The 19,981-nt window shown below is 40.5% G+C and overlaps 2 protein-coding genes and 1 pseudogene across 3 annotated transcripts; 2 read left to right on the forward strand and 1 right to left on the reverse strand.

Moving 5' to 3' along the window:
- The first annotated feature begins 6,426 nt into the window (after positions 1 to 6,426).
- Positions 6,427 to 9,210, forward strand: LOC148717895 (uncharacterized; annotated as a pseudogene).
- LOC148717896 (uncharacterized) lies at positions 9,174 to 12,595 on the reverse strand. Its single transcript, XM_088742164.1, has one exon. The coding sequence runs from the start codon at positions 12,452 to 12,454 to the stop codon at positions 9,728 to 9,730; it is 2,727 nt and encodes a 908-aa protein (XP_088598290.1). The 5' UTR covers positions 12,455 to 12,595; the 3' UTR covers positions 9,174 to 9,727.
- Positions 12,596 to 12,980: 385 nt separating this feature from the next.
- Positions 12,981 to 19,479, forward strand: LOC148717897 (uncharacterized). Of its 2 annotated transcripts, XM_088742152.1 has the most exons (2): positions 12,981 to 18,101; positions 18,393 to 19,479. In XM_088742152.1, exons 1-2 carry the CDS (start codon positions 13,189 to 13,191, stop codon positions 18,412 to 18,414), a joined length of 4,935 nt encoding a protein of 1,644 aa, XP_088598278.1. In that variant the 5' UTR covers positions 12,981 to 13,188; the 3' UTR covers positions 18,415 to 19,479. The 2 variants fall into 2 exon arrangements, with proteins under 2 accessions (XP_088598278.1, XP_088598279.1); XM_088742153.1 differs by lacking the exon at positions 18,393 to 19,479 and having other exon boundaries at positions 12,981 to 18,105.
- Positions 19,480 to 19,981: the final 502 nt, after the last annotated feature.

Raw genomic sequence — 19,981 nt, forward strand, 5'->3', positions numbered from 1 at the left:
AGTATTTTTGTCTTCGATTATGCAAATCGCACCCGCTAAAAAATGAAAAGCTCACGACTGACAATGAGTTGATTATCCCGCACAGAGTACTAACCGTTTAAAGAAAGAAACTTTAGTTGAACTGTGATCGATCTTGTGATGAAAATCAAACCATTCAAAGGGCTGAACACTGAAGCCTGACGTTCCCAGTTGAAAAAGAATAACATTGATTATTTTGGCGCGTTTAAATCCATCATAAAAGTAATAAAAGTGTGACCTACAAAACCGAAATAAATTCACCGAAATAAAGCTCTCTTGTGTAAACTACTCATTAGCTCTCCATATCTTCCTCCTCCTTCTTTCTCCCGTGGTATTCAATTTCTGTTTTGAATTTTCAAAAATGTGGAGTTTTACCCTCGCCATCTTCTCTGGAATTAGAGATATATTTCTAAGTTATAATTTCCAAAATTTTTTGAAATGCGAATCATTACTTCAAGTCTCATACATATTGAATCACTTGGGGGGAAAAATAATCTTTTGATATTTTTCGCGATTGCATTTGATTTTTGATCAGTTGCTAGTTTCAGTGATCTTGTGAAATACTCTTGATCACAGTTTTTATTTTTCCTTCAAATAATCACAAATTGGCAGTAACAGTGTTTGATACTTGTGGGGGGGAGGGGGGGGCATCCAACGAAGTCTTTGGAGAGATTTTACCCCCTATCTCACAATATATAATTGTAAGGCATTCTGTATCCTCTTAAAGTCAAGCTTGACACAGTTCTGAACCTCCTACCCCTCCCGTGTGAAAAATATCCCAACACTTCAGATACTTAATAATTAGTCCGTGAGTGCGAGCTGGATACGGGATGGCTTTAAACAATCTCGTATCCAGCAAACGTGAATGCAATAATTGTTTTATTACATTTCATTGAATCTTAAACGTTTGGATTTTTTCAGAAAAGGTTTTCGGTTTCCAACACACATTTCAATGCATTTCCATACAAGATAAATCGAAAATGAGTATTAATGCACTTGAATGAACCAATTCGAACACTAGAAACGCAATATTCAGAACTGGTAATGATGAAAAGAAAAGCTGTGGGGTATAAATGGTGTTACCTCCACATGACTGCAAACGATTACAACGAGAATATATATACTGCGGTGTGGGTCTTTTACTACTGATTACAGACTCTAACAATGAACCCATCATTCCCAAATGCGGTTTATTTGGCTCTGGCCATGTAGTCTTGGAAGCCAAATTTCCCCGAATTCCGAGAAAAATCAGGTAATTTTGACATCAAATACAAAAAAAAAAAAAAAAAGAAAAGAAAAAAAAACAGTCGTGTTCATAGGAATCTTTCCATCTTACGTGAGGGAAACAGAAATACTAAATTAAACGGGAAGCAAGCTTTTTACCGTGTACTTCTCATGATGCTCGTTGTACTTGCCATGGCGCCAAACTAAGCTCGCACAGAATTTTGGTCGAAGGCGCGAAGCGTTAGAAATATAAACAAACATCTAACAAGAAGACTTTTTATGGCGATTTTAAGTGAAAATCAGCGGAAAGTGGAAGGAATTATTGAGGGTAGTTATAGTGTTTTTGTATCTGGAAAAGCCGGCAGTGGAAAATCGTTCTTTCTGCGATATATTATAGAGAAAATTCGACGGAAAGGACTACATTGTTTTGTAACAGCACCAACTGGCATCGCTGCACAGAACATCGGTGGTATAACCATCCATTTATTGGTATATATTGTCAACGGTAACAGTGTGATGCGACTTTTCATAAAAGTTTTCCAATATTCTGTTGAATACAAAAAGATTTAAAGTTACTTTAGCTTGAAAAATTCAAAATAAAGCCTTATATGCTTGTCATAATAGCAGTCATTCCAGCGGTTTTCTTTCTTTTAAAATTTGAAAGCGAATAGATTAACTTTAAATGATAATAAACACTTTAAATACTTACATTTTGTTATGGAAATCATTGCAAGTCGAGCGTGAAAGTAGTTCGCGATCCCTTATAAATTTGTTCTTGCTGTTACATTTCTCTTCCGAGCAACGAGCGCTGTTCCTAGCAATTTACAACACGTTTCAAACGGCTGAATTCCAACGGTTTCACTCCCCGTTATTTCTCGTCACTCCGGGGCTCGTCCAGAAAACTCTCGCGCCTTCGGCGCTCGCCTGCGATACAAAGCGTCAGCGGTAAACAATACTAAAAAACAAAATGGCGGAAATTCTAACTGGCGAATAAACAAGGAATAAAACCAGGTTAAAAAAATTGTTTTGTCGTGTTCCCTTGGCCTAACGTTCCCTGTTGATGGAGAAGAAAATTTTTATTTTTGCATGCTCAAATACATTTTTAGTTATAAAAGTGTGACGCACAAAACCAACTGAAATATTAGTAATAAACACAGTCAATAAGTATCTTTCATTACATCGCTCGCAGCGCCCGTGGGCAAGATAAAGCGAATCTTGCTTTTCGATTGGCTACCCGAGTGGGCAAGGTGGGCTCATCTTGCGCGCTCGGGATTGCCCGCACTGATCCAGCGTATGAAAAAAATTGAATTAGAACTAAGTTGGTAATTCTTGGACAATTTCGGCGATGGAAACGCAAAAAGCGGCACAAGATAGTTAAAACAAAGAAAACCGAAGCGACTCTCGTGAGTTTGTTGTGCTGCAAAGACAGTTGGCTTTCTTTCCCGGCTCTTGAAGTAAACAAGTTATTCTTAATTCTTACTAATGCGAAATCTTTTTGCAGTATGATAAATATTTTATTAACCAAGCTTGTGAGGTCAAGATGGCTGGATATTAACCTCGTTCTTTTCTCGCATTTTTTTGGACCTCGACTTCGTCTCTTTCCATAAAAATGTAAAAAAAGAACTCGGCCAATATCCAGCCATCTTGACCTCACGTTCGGTTAATAAGGCATATAACAGATGACCATTAATTGTTAAAAATCTGAATCTTAATAGGACGCGGAAGACGGGCACACGAGCACGAAAGAAAATTCTGTAATAAAAATTTTCCTCTAATTTTTTCGATTAGCCTAGATGATGAGGGAAGGGAATAAACTAAGACACAAATGATCTGGATCCCCAAAATACTGTGCAAGGGGAAGTTTCGGAAAGTTGGGGAAAGTCCCAACTGTAATGCATTATTTTTGTTGTTTCACTTTCAAAACATCAGCCACAGTTATAGTTCTTTAGTAACTCTAGAGAGGTGAGGTGCTAATGGGAACGCCCAGTAACTGCTCTTTCGATCTTTGTGTTTTGCGCTTGTTATGTCACACTGTGAAAGAATCGCCACCACACGAGTGAAATACATTCCTTCTATGGCGACATTTTAAAACCTTCGTGGCTTTATACCCTTACCACTGAAGCATACGGTGAAAACTACAACATTAAAATATTTACGCGTTACGCAACGGAATAGCTGCGAATAGTGAAAACTGTCCGCCAACGAACGAAATAAGCGGCAGAGGATAAACTAAAATTAAGCTTACGTTATAATTCCTGCTGGCTGCGTGAAGGCAAAAAAGATTTCTCCAACTCCTAAATTTCTCCGTACAAGCGACGAACGCGTGTATCTTAAAGCTTCCCAAGGTCGTTCCCGTTACAAAGGTCGTGAAAAGATCGGGTTACAGGGTTGCGAAAGATAGCGATGATTAACTAAATTACACAATAAAATCACGTGCGTAACGCAAGTGTGTTGCGTTGTTCGTGACAGTTTGGATATTAGCGTTGTACAGCACAGATTTTTCCAAAGAGCGTAATCTGTGTTTTTTTTTTGTTTGTCTGTCAAAGCACCTGAATCTCGAAAAAGAAGATAAGTCAGTATATGACACTACACGCTCACGAAGAGAGATATTTTAATTTTCCATGAGAGTCTGAGACTACATAAATACTGGCGATCCAACTTCATCGATTTCCCACTCTAAACGTCAGCTTTACGATGGCCAATTTACATTAACAACTTAGTTGACAAAACCAAATTATTTTGTTTTACCCCCGTCGAAGCATGTAGGACTACAGTTTGCTTACTTACCGCCTTGATTAATGTTATTCACAGTAATTATTTTGTTTTACCCCCGTCGAAGCATGTAAGACTACTGTTTGTTTACTTACCGCCTTGATTAATCCATTAATAGCCGCAGCTGTCGTGAAAAACTGTGTTTTGAAGCTAGTCGAGCATATTTGGGGTCACTGTTCTGGTTTTAAAAGCTCAAACTTACCACAAAAGCATTGACAGCCTGTACACTCGACGGCCTTTCGATCCAAATGCAAAATGGCGGCATGAAAATCTCGGGGATGAGCAGAAAGCAAAATTTCGAGCTTGTGGGTTGAAAAGTAATGCCCCACTTACGACTTACTTTTCTCTCTTTCAAAAATATCAAAAGGGTTGCATATGGCTTTTAAAGAAAAGATTTTCGTAAAAAAATAACAACCAATATTGAGGCGGTACCATGTCTTTAACCTTTATCAATTCTATGTTCAACTTGACCTACTTTGAGTAAATTTCAGTGTGGGAAATAGCTGTATGATAACTTTGAGGTCGAAGTTCTTCTAAATGAAGATGTCAGCACGTTGGGTTGCATATGGATATGTTTTCTTAAAAAGTAAAAAGGGCTCATGCAACATATGAAGGAAATCCGATGTCTGGAAATAGTATCAAATCTAGCATTTCTGGAACATATATTTTCTCTCTTCAATTCCTCCCCGTCCTAAGGGCATTTAGGAGTTGAACGGATTTATTTTGAACTTCGCGCGTGCATATTAAAAACTCTAAGCTCCGCCTTCATGAACAATTGAGCAATTATGAACAACGGCAATGTTTCACCTCATTTATATCTATATACGAAATCAGTAGTAGCTGTGGAATGGCGGTAAATATTTGAAATTTAAAACATGACAAGCACTTTTACATCAAGTTAAGAGTAAAAGGACAACGAAAAATATACGTAGGCACGCACGCATAAAGTACGGGTTAAACGACTATAGAAAGTTAACGGACAATGAAATTTCACCTCCGTTCACTTAGCGTATCAGACACTGCGACAAATGGAGGCTAACATTTTGTGGTCCAGCGAGTTTCGATTTAAAAGTACTAAATTGAAAGTAATAAGCGACGTCATTACTTGCATAAATTTCGCAACTGTAGTCCGTTGAGACCAGTAAACTTAACCACCTTCATTTACAAAGCATTCGAAAGAAGTCCACCAACAGTCTCTTCGCTGCTAATTAAATCAACCTGTGTTCCGTTCAAGAATTGCAGCGAGTTGATCGGGAGCTCTTTTCAGAGCTCATAGAAACCCCGATCAACCCTGCATTCTTCCACATGTCTACTCCGTTTGTTCACGGCTACAACCCGATATTTTACCTGCAAATCAACGGAGAGGGGCTGTGGCAGTTGCGAGAGTACGTCAGCAGAAACATGGACGCCTTATGTGCAGTTCGTCAAGAGAAATTGTCTAAAACTGGATACCAGTTAACGCAGTCATCTTTTTTTCGAGTCGGAAATGTTGTGAAGAACAGAGCACAACACATCGTCAACAAAACAAGGAACACGAGTAATGGCAGCGTCAGAAAAGCCATGCGATCCACATTTTGATGTAAAGTAGCAATGAACGGAAAAAGTGTATAGTGAACTCACTCTTCATGTCTGTTTTTAAAAAAATTAACATCGATCGGCTATTTGTGCTTGTCTATTCCAAGATTTTCCTAAGTAACGGCTAAAAAAAAAAACGTCCCATGCCCTTCTCTAAAATACTTCTAATTGAGAAATGTCAACAAAACAATTTGCTTGCCATGCACTTACAGTGAATAGAGCGGACAACTCTTTAATCATTAGTGTTATTGTTCCCTTACCACACCTTGAAAATTTACTCTGCTCATCTTGAGGTTTGATTGACAGTTGCGGAATTCGGCGAAGAGACTCTAGTATTCCCTGAACTTTATCAGTTGACCAATGGTATCCCAGCAGTGCTGGATGTGCATTTCTTTATGCCGGACTTACTACGTATTTCGCACTGCAAGTAAATGTCACGGCAAACAATAGCATTCTGCGCGATGGTCACAAGGCGTAGAAAAGGTGTGGGTCCACATGGGCGCTTACGGGCGCACTGGACGTCAATAGGTTAATGTTGTTTACAGTAATTACACGTGGTGGACATTCTCATAGAAAAAGCAACAACAAATGCTGTTTCACTTTTAAATCACGTGTTAAGATGAAAGAACGACAAAGCTAGATCCAATAACAAATGGTAAACACCACAGCGTACACTATTGAGTCATAGATGCACGCGGGAGGTTGCTAAGCAGGAAGGAAGCGTAAGAGTCGCGCGAGCCGATAGCCGAGAGCGACTCTAGCTTCTTGCGTGCTTAGCATACCTCCCACGTGCATCCATAACTTAATTCTTGGTTTTTACCCACGTGACTTCTACCTTGACGACGGTTGCTATCCGCCATGTTGGTGCCCAAACAAACGCGCCCATTTAGAGAGATCACAGTGAGAAAAGCGAGCTTAACATGGTCCTTTGCGTTGTTTTTGGATGTGGAAGTAGAAGTGACCGAGATAAAGGGATTGGATTTTATCGAATACCTTCAGTGGTAACCAACAAAGGAGAATTTGAAGAAGAACTGACTACAGAGCGGAGAGAAAAATGGATAAAAGCGATCAGTCGCGACGACACGGAATAGAAAGGCGTGCTAAACAGCGAACGGGTATGTGGCAAGCATTTTGTTTCTGGGAAGCCAGCTCCTTCCTGGCATAAGCACGACGTAGATTGGGTGCCCACATTGCAACTTGGCAAGAGAAATTATCGCCCTACGTTAGACAATGTTGCAAACGCAGAGAGAGCGGAAAGGGCAAAGAAGCGAAAGCAACTTGCGGTCGAACGACAAGAACGAGAAGCGGCAGAGAAACGTCAAAAGCTTGTGGAAAGCAGCCTTCGTGCTGCTCAGATCGACTTTAGTCAGCCAAGTACTTCGACAGAAGAAGAGGGAAATCGAAACGAAGGGAACGAGGAGGCCTTTTCTTCTGATATGTCGGCCATAGCAGTTAGGGAAGGTGAACAAATCGAACCAGAAACTGTTAAGGACGCCGAGTGCCAAACTACCGAGTTTGACTACATGTTTCAGACAAGCAAATATCAAGCCCCAAACAAGGATTTCTTTGACACTGACGATAAAGTTCGCTTTTACACTGGGCTACCATCTATGGAAGTACTGATGGTTGTTTTCGAGCACGTCTCCTCACATGTTACACGGCAAACACAGTCGCTCAACAGATTTCAAGAATTCATCATTGTTCTTATGAAACTAAGACTAAATGCACCGCTGCAGGATCTTGCATACCGGTTTGTTGTTTCACTGTCAACAATTTCCAGAATATTTTCCCACTGGATTGTTGCGATGGACACGAGGTTATTTCGCTTTGTGTACTGGCCAGACAGGGATCAACTGTGGAGAACAATGCCTCAGTGCTTTCAATATGCATTCGGAAAGAAAACAACTGTTGTGATCGACTGCTTTGAAGTATTTATCGAGAGGCCTTCAAACTTGCTAGCCAGGGCACAGACCTTTTCAAGTTACAAACATCACAATACAATCAAAATTCTGGTAGGGATAACACCACAAGGAACTATTTCATATGTGTCTGAAGCCTGGGGAGGTCGTGTCTCAGATAAATTTTTAACTGAGAACTGTGGCTTCCTAGACAAACTGAGTCCAGGAGACATGGTGATGGCTGACCGGGGATTCACCATCACTGAAAGTGTTGGACTGAAACATGCTAAACTGGTTATACCAGCTTTCACAAAGGGTAAATCTCAGCTCGACCCAGTGGATGTGGAGCAGACCAGAGGCATTGCAAATGTCAGAATTCATGTTGAACGCGTCATTGGACTACTTAGACGGAAGTATACAATACTGGAAGGTACCTTGCCAACTGACTTCCTTATCTGTAATCATGAAAACTCTGACAGGTGTACTGCACTGGTGGATCATATGATAAGAGTTTGTGCAGCTCTTGTTAATTTTTGTCCTCCAATTGTGCCATTTGATTAGATCAACTTCACATTTAAATACCTTAAGTCTTCCATTAAGCCACCTGTGTATTTTTCATTTATTTTAGGGATACACAGGGGAATGAGATTAGGACATAGATCCTGATATGATTTAAAGCTGCAAAGTTTTGCTTCCAAATGTACTTGATCAAAACAAGCTCCCAAGATATCTAATTACATAACATTTTCATGACACCTTATTTTTTAGTCGCAACATTTAAGTGACAGTCCTCAGATAAGTGTTGTGAATACAACATGAAAATCAAGAAAGAATAAGTTATTACTACTGAGTGTATTAAAAGCAGATTGCAAGTCCAAAAGAAAGTAAATTGTGGGCGTTAACTTAAATCTGAATATTTGACCTTAAGCTACATAAGTAGCTTTTTAAACCAATTTCATGCAACTGGGCTGTTGAAAATGTGTGAATTTTTAAAATCATTTCTTAGTTCAAAGACTTTTTGCATAACATTGCTAAGAGCAAAGATCCTCTCACTCAAAAATGTGACATTAAAATGACTCAAAATACAGAATTTTCACACAATCACTAAATTTAAATGTCATGGAAAATTATTTGTGAACCTCAAAATCACAAAATAAAGGTGTGGCTAAAGTTCCATGTATAAGGTATCTTTTTGTGGGTGGTTTCATAAATTTCTTCCTCTAAAGAGGGCTGGCTTAATAGAGGATTTACAGTAGATCCAATGTGTGGTATGATTTTGGATATGAAATATGAAAGATTTTTTATATCATCACTTTGGCCACTGGATTTCCTCATTTTACAACAGAATTTACTTCCCCTGTAAAATGAACGACCTCTGCCCTTTTAAAAGTCCTTTCCCTTTTATGTTTAGGTATAACATTTTCTTTGAATTTCGCCTTTTGAAACAAACAAAAAACAACTAAATAAGGGAAACTTAATATGTCTGAATGTAATTCAGGGTTCAATTCAATAAAACTCTTACAAGTGTAATTGACAACCATAGCTATTGTTTTCAACCTCTGAGACAATACATACCCTTTTGAATTACAACTGCAAAAGTTTTATTGAACTGCCTCTGGTCTCGATTATTACAATTAGTTGTCAAGTTGCCACCAGTTTCATTAAGCAAATGAGGCAGCCAAGGAATGAAAATTAAAAAATAAATAAACATTCATTCATTATATGCAGTTCACATGTTATTGTTCTTCCTTAGTGGGGTAGGACTAGATTGCAAAATTTATGTAATTGTGAATTGTAGTGTACATAGTCTTAGCCAGGGATATACTTAGGATGTAAAAATTGGGGGTTCAGTTTAAAATTTGCAGGCTTTAACAGTTTCATCATTACAATATTTTCTGTTTTTCACATATTTTCACAGCTACAGCCAAGTAAGGGCCTGTAGGCTACATCCTAGGGAGGTGGGAATGTGTGTTTTTAGACAATATCTATACCCACCCCATGGAAGGTCATTAGAAATTTTGAGGAGGGGGGTGGGTTCAAACAAAAAACCTTCCATGGGGGAGGTATGGATATTTTCTGGAACCACACAATAGCTGCCAGATATCCTATGAGAAGGCTTTGTCTGAATTGCTTTAACTCAAAGCCACAGATTCAAAACTGAAATATCTCAAAATTATATTATACAAAATTACAGAGGATTTTCCATGTTCCTTTTCATGTTGAAAAATAGGCATATGTTTTCAAAATGAAGGAAACAAGCTGATTCTGTCACTTCTTAGACATGCTGCCAAATGAGGTCTCATACCTTGAACATCAAAATTTATATATGTGGGGTCTACTCCAAAGACCAAGCAGGTAGCAAATGCAACTGCAAAAACCCCACAGTCACTGCCATTTGTTTGTTGCTGCACTGGCTTTGGGTCAAGAGCAATCAAGCGTCCCCCTAATAAATCATTTGTTTGTTCCTCTACTTCTTGAATAATGACTGAGTCATGATAGAGGCTATCAAAAAGGTTTACATGTCCAGGCACACATCCTATTGAGCTAATACACACACAATGATCGTTCCCAGTGTGCAAAATTTGAACGAATTCACAACTAACAACATCAAAATTTCTAACGGGGCCAAGTGTCGGTCGCTGAAAACCTGCGATTGTCGGATTCTCCTGTTTTAATAATACATGGGCTTGTTGGATGATATCACAGTCCAGCCATCCAGTAGGATTAACAATTAAATCAAAATGGTTGTCCGATAGATTTGCTAATGCACTGGTCTTACCAGTTTCACCCTGGAGGACTTTCGTAATGACAACATCACTTTCATCCTCACTACTGGAGGAATCTGATGAAGAAGAACAAGTGATAAAGGTGTCATTAGCTTGGGCAGGGGTGACCTTTTTGCATGGAGGGCATTTCCAGGTTGTTCTGTGATTGTTTGGATATCGCTTCAAACCAAGACAAGCAAGGTGGAAGTATTTTCCATTTGTGCAGCTTTCTCCATGGCACTCAACTAACTTGTCTGTAGGGGTAGGCTTTGCCTTGCAAATACAAATGCTGTCATGTTTCATTACTGCTTGATCTGACACAACAGTAGGTCTTGGGGATTTTCTGGTATTCCCTTTCCTCTTGAACTGAGGCAGTCTGCAGCAGTGAGGGCAGTACCAGGTCTTTGGCATTGCAATGGAGGTGAGAGAGAGACAAGAAGGGTGAAGCCTTTGATAAGGGCAGTCACTGTTACTACACAAAATGCTGTCCTCGTCTCTTTCTCTTCGGCAAAAACAAATGGCATCCTTGCTCGGTAATGTAGGTGGTAGTGTGCACCTTCGGGTGTACCACCGTCCCAAAATCTCTGGGAGAATGCATATTCTCCAGAAAGTTTCTAGTTTAGGCAAAACAGAGTTCCAGTGCTGCACATCTGGATATACATGCTGCACAAACAAGTGAGTGTTTTTTGCCTTATCAATGGCATACACCACAAAGTCATCATACTGAAGATCTGGAACTGAGAAAAGCTGCTGCTGTACTTGATAGTAGTAGCTGTGGCTCTGTTTCAGCTGTAAATTCCCATTTACTTTTTCCAGGCAGGAATTTTTATGTTGAACATAGTCATCAAAGTTGCTGTCAATGATGACTACTGGACATTTAACTTCCCCACATCCACTTCCACAACAGTCACATGACACGAGAAAGTCAGGAGTGGCATGAAGAAATGGATTCTCTTGGTTGATGAATGACCCGCACTTCTTGACTTCTAAGTTCACATGACTAGCTTTCATGGATGCTTCATATGCCTTTATGGCATCGACTTCGTGCTTCTGCCCATACCTCGTAGCTTTAGTGTTGACTTTATAGAGGCTTGGATAACAAACTGTCTTTATCAAAGACTGGGAGGGCTGGGCAAGGTTTGTGTGAAAGGCTGAAAAGCACTGAGATGCACCAATTCTACCAGCACGATGTCTATAAAAACCAGAACCACTTGCTTGAGTTCGTGTGCTGATTTCTACTTTTCTGATGTGTTCCTCAGAAACACCCAATGTTACCTCAACACACATTTTGATTAATTCCGGGTAATCCAGCTCAAGATTTTTCGTTTCAAATAAATCAGGAATGATTGGCAGTGTGCGGCTTTCATCAATAAATTGGTCAGCATGGGGATCAATTAAGCTAAGTGCTACAGCTTTGATTTTGCAAGCGTTTAGCTTGGCATAGACCTGCTGCATTTCCCCATCTGATGGAATCGCATTAGATATAAATGTTTGATAACACCGTTCGTCCAGGATTTTGCTTCCTTCGCCAGTATTTTGATGTGATGTCTCGATTTTCTGTTCAAGCGAGCTTTTGAGTTTTTTTGCCGAGGAAAAGTCAATGTCCCTTACCTTTGCATATGGTACTTCGTTGACATATGTTGGCAAAATCCACGTGCATTTTGTTTGAGTACAGGCGAGCTTTCCTTGAATCCGTGTCACAGCTTCGATGTAAAACATCACGCTCGCTACATGGGAACAGGATTCAGCTAGTCCTGCCTTGCAGCCTAAGCAATGGGCAGAAATAATGGTGCCGTCCTTTTCTACAATGATCCAAATGTTCACAAGAGGATCGTTCATTCGCTGCGAATGTCTCACCTTGGCCACAACAACAATCTTGCCCGCTATTTCTTTCCCTTGAACTGACGCAACAAATCCAGAAACCATCTGATTGTACGCCTCCAAACTTTTGAAGGCCTTGAACTGCTTGTTTGTGTAATAGCTTGTCTCCAAAACTAAATAGGACAGCAAGTCCGAGACTTCTATAGGAGGCAAACATTCTGAACTGAACTGCTCGCTCGGTATGGCCGCTGGATCTACGCCAACCACAGAAATTTTCTTCAAATAGCGCTCTCGGACGTGGCTTTCGAGGTTATTTGCGTAGGATGAAAGCACTGGTATCTGACCTTGTGATTTTGGGTCGTTTTCTTGGGAAATATCCATTGGAAAGATGAATTATTTGAAGACTTTGAACGCGAGCGCTCAGAAATGGCATACATTTCCATATAATTTCACACCTCGCATGGGCACCAACATGGCGGAAACCAAATTTGCATAAACTTATGACGTCAGCTGAAAACCGAGCATAGTGTACACTGTGGCGTTTACCATTTGTTTCATAACATAATATTGATACATTGCAGCAAAAGAGTTTTCTTTTATTAAACAATTCCTACGTGACTAAAAACAAGCGCGCGCGGAAAACTAGTCTTTGCATTTGCTCACGTCAGCAGCGTATACGTATACCCATGGGCAAATGGTGGACGCTGAATTAACCAATGAGAGCACGCGCTTTACTTTGGTTATGCTATGAAATCACTTGGATAACAGTTTACTTTCACAGCGTAACAGCCACACAGTCCGTTTTCAAAAAATCTGTGGTCAAGGTTATTTTATAAGTTTCACCGAATTTACTCGATTGATTTCTTCAGTTTTACCAATCCAAGTTCATTTTCCATTTATTTCTTATTCTAAGTCGATATTGTGAACTCTATACTTGTTAGCTCTTTCAGCTCAATACTGAAAAAAATGGACCCTACCAGTTTTTTCAAGTTCACATATAGCTTCCTTTTCGTTGTGACTCATAGTAAATCCAGACTATCTAGTCATTGGTTGACTTGTGTAACTAAAAATGAAATGTTTCCCTAATTTGAATCAAATAACAGGAAAGGATAGCAATGGAAAACCTAACGATAGAAACCATAATAACTTCATTGAGCATAGCCATCCCTATTGCCGTGTTCCTGCTAAACTCAGATCGTGTTCAGAAGGCTATTGAAATATTCAGCGAATGCTTGATTTTGCTAAATAACTCCAACCAGAACAGCAAAGACCAAGTTATTTCACCATGTTACAGCACCATCTACAAACTTCTCTTTTGCGCTTATCTTCGTATCTCCGACCACATAAATGCAGAAAGATACGGTAGGAAACTTCTTGTCCTATGCAACGAGTCTGGTGCCTTAGTAGAAGAAGGAGATATAAGCATGGCCCTAGCAGGGATAGTTAAGAGTCAAAAAAGGTTTATAGAAGCCAAACAACTTTATGAAAAAACGGTAAATATAAAGAGACAAACTGGTGATAAAATTGGAGAAGGAAACGCCTGTGAAAGCCTCGGATATATCTTTTATAAACTTGGCGAAAAAGTAGGAGCGAAAAAGTATTTTGAGAGAGCCCTTGCCATAAGAACCAAAATTGGCGACAAAAAGGGAGAAGCATCGTGTTACGGAAACCTAGGAGCATTGCTTAATTCGCTTGGGGAATACAACAAGGCTATCGAGCATCTCAAAAAAGGGGTTTTCATCACAAATGAAATTGGCGACAGGGAAGGAGAGGCAGCCGACTACGGAAACCTTGGTAATGTGTTTCAGACGCTCGGACATTACGACAAGGCTAAAGAGTATTACGAAAAAGCGCTTGTCATCAGAGCTGAAATTGGCGACAGGAAAGGAGAGGCAGCCGACTTCGGAAACCTTGGTACTGTGTTTCAGTCGCTCGGGCAATACGAAAAGGCTAAAGAGTATTACGAAAAAGCGCTTGTCATCAGAAGTGAAATTGGCGACAGGAAAGGAGAGGCAGCCGACTACGGAAACCTAGGTACTGTGTTTCATTCGCTCGGGAAATACGACATGGCTAAAGAGTATATGAAAAGAGGGCTTGTCATCAGAACTGAAATTGGCGACAGGGAAGGAGAGGCATCCGACTACGGGAACCTTGGTACTGTGTTTCAGTCGCTCGGGCAATACGACAAGGCTAAAGAGTATTACGAAAAAGCGCTTCTCATCAGGAGTGAAATTGGCGACAGGAAAGGAGAGGCAGCTGACTACGGAAACCTTGGTACTGTGTGTCAGTGGCTCGCAGAATACGACAAGGCTAAAGAGTATTACGAAAAAGCGCTTGTCATCAGAACTGAAATTGGCGACAGAAAAGGAGAGGCAGCCGACTACGGAAACCTAGGTACTGTGTTTCATTCGCACGGGAAATACGACATGGCTAAAGAATATCTGAAAAGAGCGCTTGTCATCAAAACTGAAATTGGCGACAAAGAAGGAGAGGCAGCAGCTTCCGGAAACCTTGGTACTGTGTTTCAGTCGCTCGGGCAATACGACAAGGCTAAAGAGTATTACGAAAAAGCACTTGTCATCAGAATTGAAATTGGCGACAGGAAAGGAGAGGCAGTAGACTGCGGAAACCTTGGTACTGTGTTTCAGTCGCTCGGGCAATACGACAAGGCTAAAGAGTATTACGAAAAAGCGCTTGTCATCAGAACTGAAATCGGCGACAGAAAAGGAGAGGCAGCCGACTACGGAAACCTAGGTACTGTGTTTCATTCGCTCGGTAAATACGACATGGCTAAAGAGTATCTCAAAAGAGCGCTTGTCATCAACACTGAAATTGGCGACAGAGAAGGAGAGGCAGCAGCTTACGGAAACCTTGGTACTGTGTTTCAGTCGCTCGGGAAATACGACAAGGCTAAAGAGTATTACGAAAAAGCGCTTGTCATCAGAACTGAAATTGGCGACAGGAAAGGAGAGGCAGCCGACTACGGAAACCTAGGTACTGTGTTTAATTCGCTGGGGAAATACGACATGGCTAAAGAGTATCTGAAAAGAGGGCTTGTCATCAAAACTGAAATTGGCGACAAAGAAGGAGAGGCAGCAGCTTACGGAAACCTAGGTACTGTGTTTCAGTCGCTCGGGCAATACGACAAGGCTAAAGAGTATTACGAAAAAGCGCTTGTCATCAGAACTGAAATTGGCGACAGGAAAGGAGAGGCAGCCGACTACGGAAACCTAGGTACTGTGTTTAATTCGCTGGGGAAATACGACATGGCTAAAGAGTATCTGAAAAGAGCGCTTGTCATCAAAACTGAAATTGGCGACAAAGAAGGAGAGGCAGCAGCTTACGGAAACCTAGGTACTGTGTTTCAGTCGCTCGGGCAGTACGACAAGGCTAAAGAGTATCTGAAAAGAGCGCTTGTCATCAAAACTGAAATTGGCGACAAAGAAGGAGAGGCAGTAGCTTACGGAAACCTAGGTACTGTGTTTCAGTCGCTCGGGCAGTACGACAAGGCTAAAGAGTATTACGAAAAAGCGCTTGTCATCAGAATTGAAATTGGCGACAGGAAAGGAGAGGCAGCTGACTACGGAAACCTAGGTACTGTGTTCCAGTCGCTCGGACAATGCGACAAGGCTAAAGAGTATTACGAAAAAGCGCTTGTCATCAGAACTGAAATTGGCGACAGAAAAGGAGAGGCAGCCGACTACGGAAACCTAGGTACTGTGTTTCATTCGCTGGGGAAATACGACATGGCTAAAGAGTATCTGAAAAGAGCGCTTGTCATCAAAACTGAAATTGGCGACAAAGAAGGAGAGGCAGCAGCTTACGGAAACCTTGGTACTGTGTTTCAGTCGCTCGGGCAATACGACATGGCTAAAGAGTATTACGAAAAAGCGCTTGTCATCAGAACTGAAACTGGCGACAGGAAAGGAGAGGCAGCCGACTACGGAAACCTAGGTACTGTGTTTTATTCGCTCGGGAAATACGACATGGCTAAAGAGTATCTCAAAAGAGCACTTGTCATCAAAACTGAAATTGGCGACAAAGAAGGAGAGGCAGCAGCTTACGGAAACCTAGGTACTGTGTTTCAGTCGCTCGGGCAATACGACATGGCTAAAGAGTATTACGAAAAAGCGATTGTCATCAGAATTGAAATTGGCGACAGAAAAGGAGAGGCAGCTGACTACGGAAACCTTGGTGCTGTGTTTCAGTCGCTCGGACAATACGACAAGGCTAAAGAGTATTACGAAAAAGCGCTTGTCATCAGAACTGAAATTGGCGACAAAAAAGGAGAGGCAGCAGCTTACGGAAACCTAGGTAGTGTGTTTCAGTCGCTCGGGAAATACGACATGGCTCAAGAGTATTACGAAAAGGCGCTTGTCATCAGAACTGAAATTGGTGATAAGGAAGGGGAGGCAGCAGATCTTACAAACCTTGGAACAATGTATAGAATTCTCGGAGATTATGAAGGTTCGGAAGTACGCTTGGCGAAAGCATTATCCATATCCAGAAATACTGGAGATAGAAGAAAAGAGTTCCATATTTTGAAAGATTACGCCGTTTTGTATTTATTAAAAAACAAAATCAAAGACTCCCTTTCATGTCTTCATATATGTATTGAAAAGTACGAGGAGATGAGGTATTTCTTGGGCGGCACTGATAAGTTCAAAACATCATTTCTGGAAGACTCAGGAATTTTTCCCTACAAGCTGCTAAGTACTTTGCTTTGTGTCACCGGAAATGTTCGTGATGCTCTTTATGTTGAAGAGTTGAGTCGAGTGAGAGGCTTATCGAACTTGATGGCAGAGAAGTACGCGGTTGAAACGCACATCTCTGCTAATTCACAATCTTGGTTTGGCATTGAAAATATTTTGAGAGGGGAAAAGAATTGTACTTGTCTTTACATTTCTTATTTTCACAATGACGTGCATTTGTGGATCTTGAAAACAAGTGGAGCCATTCATTTTAAACGAATATCACAAGAAGAGAATCTCGTTCAGGCTGGGTTGTCCAGAGACTTTCCTTTGAGTCAATTTTTGGCTGATAACTTCCGGAGTCTTGGTATTTTGCCCACTGAAGACTGTGAAGATCGGTCTTTAAATATGATTGAGTCGCAACCTCTTACCGCCGAGAAAAAAAGCTTTGCAAGGGTGCGACTGGTAGAGGAAGACGAGAAAGTTATCTCAAGTCTATCGTTGTGTTACAAAATCTTTATTGCCCCAGTTTATGATTTGCTTGAGGAGCTTGAAGTTATTATTGTTCCGCACAGTAGTTTTTACAAAGTTCCCTTTGCCGCCCTGAGTGAAAAAGAGGGGGCCAAATGCCTCTCGGAGACGCATAGGATCCGGGTCATTCCTTCATTGACGACACTCAAGATCACTCAAGACAGTCCAGAGGACTATCACAGCAACACTGGTGCCTTGATAATAGGCAATCCCAAGGTTGATTGGTTGCTGCCATTGCCAGGTGCTAGAAAGGAAGCGGAGATGGTCGGACGACTGGTAGGCGTTCCGCCCCTGGTAGAAGATCAAGCAACGAAGCAGGCAGTACTTGAAAGGATAAGTTCAGTCAGCCTGATACATTTTGCTGCCCATGGCAACGCCGAAAGAGGAGAAATTGCTCTCGCCCCCATTCCTCCTTTCAACAGTCGAGATGTTATCCCACCAAAGGAGGCTTACATGTTAACGATGGCTGATGTCTCACGAGTGAAAGTCAGAGCTAAGCTGGTGGTACTTAGCTGTTGTCACAGTGGAAGTGGAAAGATAAGAGCTGAGGGAGTTATTGGAGTTGCCCGTGCATTCTTAGGATCTGGTGCTCGCTCGGTGTTAGTTGCACTTTGGGCCATTCCAGACTCAGCAACAGAGCAGCTGATGAGACAATTCTACGAACATCTTGTTGAAGGAGAAAGTGCCAGTGAGTCTCTTCATCAGGCCATGAAGTGGATGAGAAATAACGGCTTTACCAAAGTGTCGGAGTGGGCTTCGTTTACGCTGATTGGAGATGATGTGAGGCTTGATTTTGACAAACAGAGGTAAGATTCACTCATAAAAGGTAATAGAAGGTGGCTATAGCTTACCAGTCGCTAATGATTAGAGCCAACCATCTGTGACCTTGAATATAAAGGCTAGTTTGATGTTTACTTGGTTTTGGAGAGTAACAATTGACACTCTCTGCTTGGTGTTAAATGAAGATTCTTGAAAGTGGCTCACCATCAATCAGATATACATGTAAGCGGAAACCATTCGTTTTCCAACGTTTTCCTATTGCGCCTGTTATGATTGTATTTTGTTTTACAATTTGTTCTTATTTTCATTCGTTGCAGGAAAAAAGACCTTGACAGTTAAATGACGAGTGATGACTCTAAGGAAACAGAGCTAAGAGACTTGTGGATGAATTAATTAAATGAATAAGTAGAGAACAGACTTTAAATAATATTTTATTGTGTAATTCAAGAAAAAGAATATTTTAAAATATTTTATTACTGCGTATTCGACATCTTGAAATATTGATCCGGAGATCAATTTTTATATTTTGTGTTTTCTTTTGCAATGTCCCTCCAAAGGATGTATTGGTTAGGCACTCAGGCAATGTTTTATTCTCTACAAAAATTACAATCACAAATTATGTTGTGGTTCATTAGTCTCGGCCGTTAAATTTCTCAAAACGAATACGAGGCCGTCTCCAGGAGTGTCGCCGTGATTTATTTAACAATTTTCAAATGGTGAAACAAAAATGTGTATACAGCGCCAGCAACTTATCAACTCAATTTAACTAGTGAAATCTCCCGGCATACCCGAGTAGTCTGGGAGTCACACAACGCGTGACAGAAAAGACATTATGGTTCTATTTGCGCGGAGTATTATTGGCATGATGGCCTTTTGTAAAGTACAATCATTCCAATTTAAGTATTAAGCGAGCCACCTAAGTGTGGAAGGGTTTTCCTCAGAGCCATTTCTTAGGATTAGTTAACAGAACCTTAAGTATTTGGAGAATGATTTTGATGGAACGTCTTTACAGAAACCCTTTCTTTTGGTCACCTTCTTGAAAGATCAAGAAAAGAAATATATGAACCTCAAAATAGGAACGGGACAAATGTCTGTTGTGTGATTTTTATGAGGTGGAAAAAATATGGCAGCAAGATTTTGAATCTTGTTGAATAAGTCACTTGCAGATTGTAATTAAGGAGATGATGCTTGTTTCCATGTTCATATTAACCATTACCTTTAATCGCTTCCAAGTTAGCTTATTAGACTTTTTTATGGCCATCAGCAGTTTTTTCTTGTTTCCACATATTTTCTGATCATTCCACGGAAAATATATACACTGCCCTTTTTCGGATGTAGTCAGCGTAACTTTCTTAAAGGAAAGTAGTTCAGCAACTGATTCTGTAACCATTCCAAAGAGTAAAAATAAATGGTAGCGTTATGTAGATCTCAGAAAAACTCTCGAACGTTTATCTTTGGCAGATGTTCCAAGTTTCTCTATTGTTAAAGGCGGCAAGGAAGCGGAATAAGGGATACAATTGGCGGGACTCGGGACCATAAATAAAGGGTCTCCATGATGTCCACTGACGCTTTCCGCGCTGAAATAGAAAATCGCGATAAGTTTCGTCCCTACTCATGTTACTTGATACTCGTTTTCTAGCGCCAAATTTGTGATAAAAAAGCGAGTGACTCATATGAGAATGACGATACCGTACTTTGTGAGTCAAAAAAATTTCCATCTCGAAAATTATTTAAAGGATTAAGATTTTTTAAGGTTAGGAAATCATGCTGATTAATCCAAATATGATAGCTGAACTATAAGTATCGGTGCTTGATTGATCAAGTACTTCATAATTATGAAGAACTGATTGACTGAAACTATTAGTCGTTTAGAGGAGCTGAAAGTCTTAATTTTCTTACGGCCTTT

This window comes from Stylophora pistillata, chromosome 13, assembly GCF_964205215.1.
Source record: "Stylophora pistillata chromosome 13, jaStyPist1.2, whole genome shotgun sequence".
NCBI lineage: Eukaryota > Metazoa > Cnidaria > Anthozoa > Scleractinia > Pocilloporidae > Stylophora > Stylophora pistillata.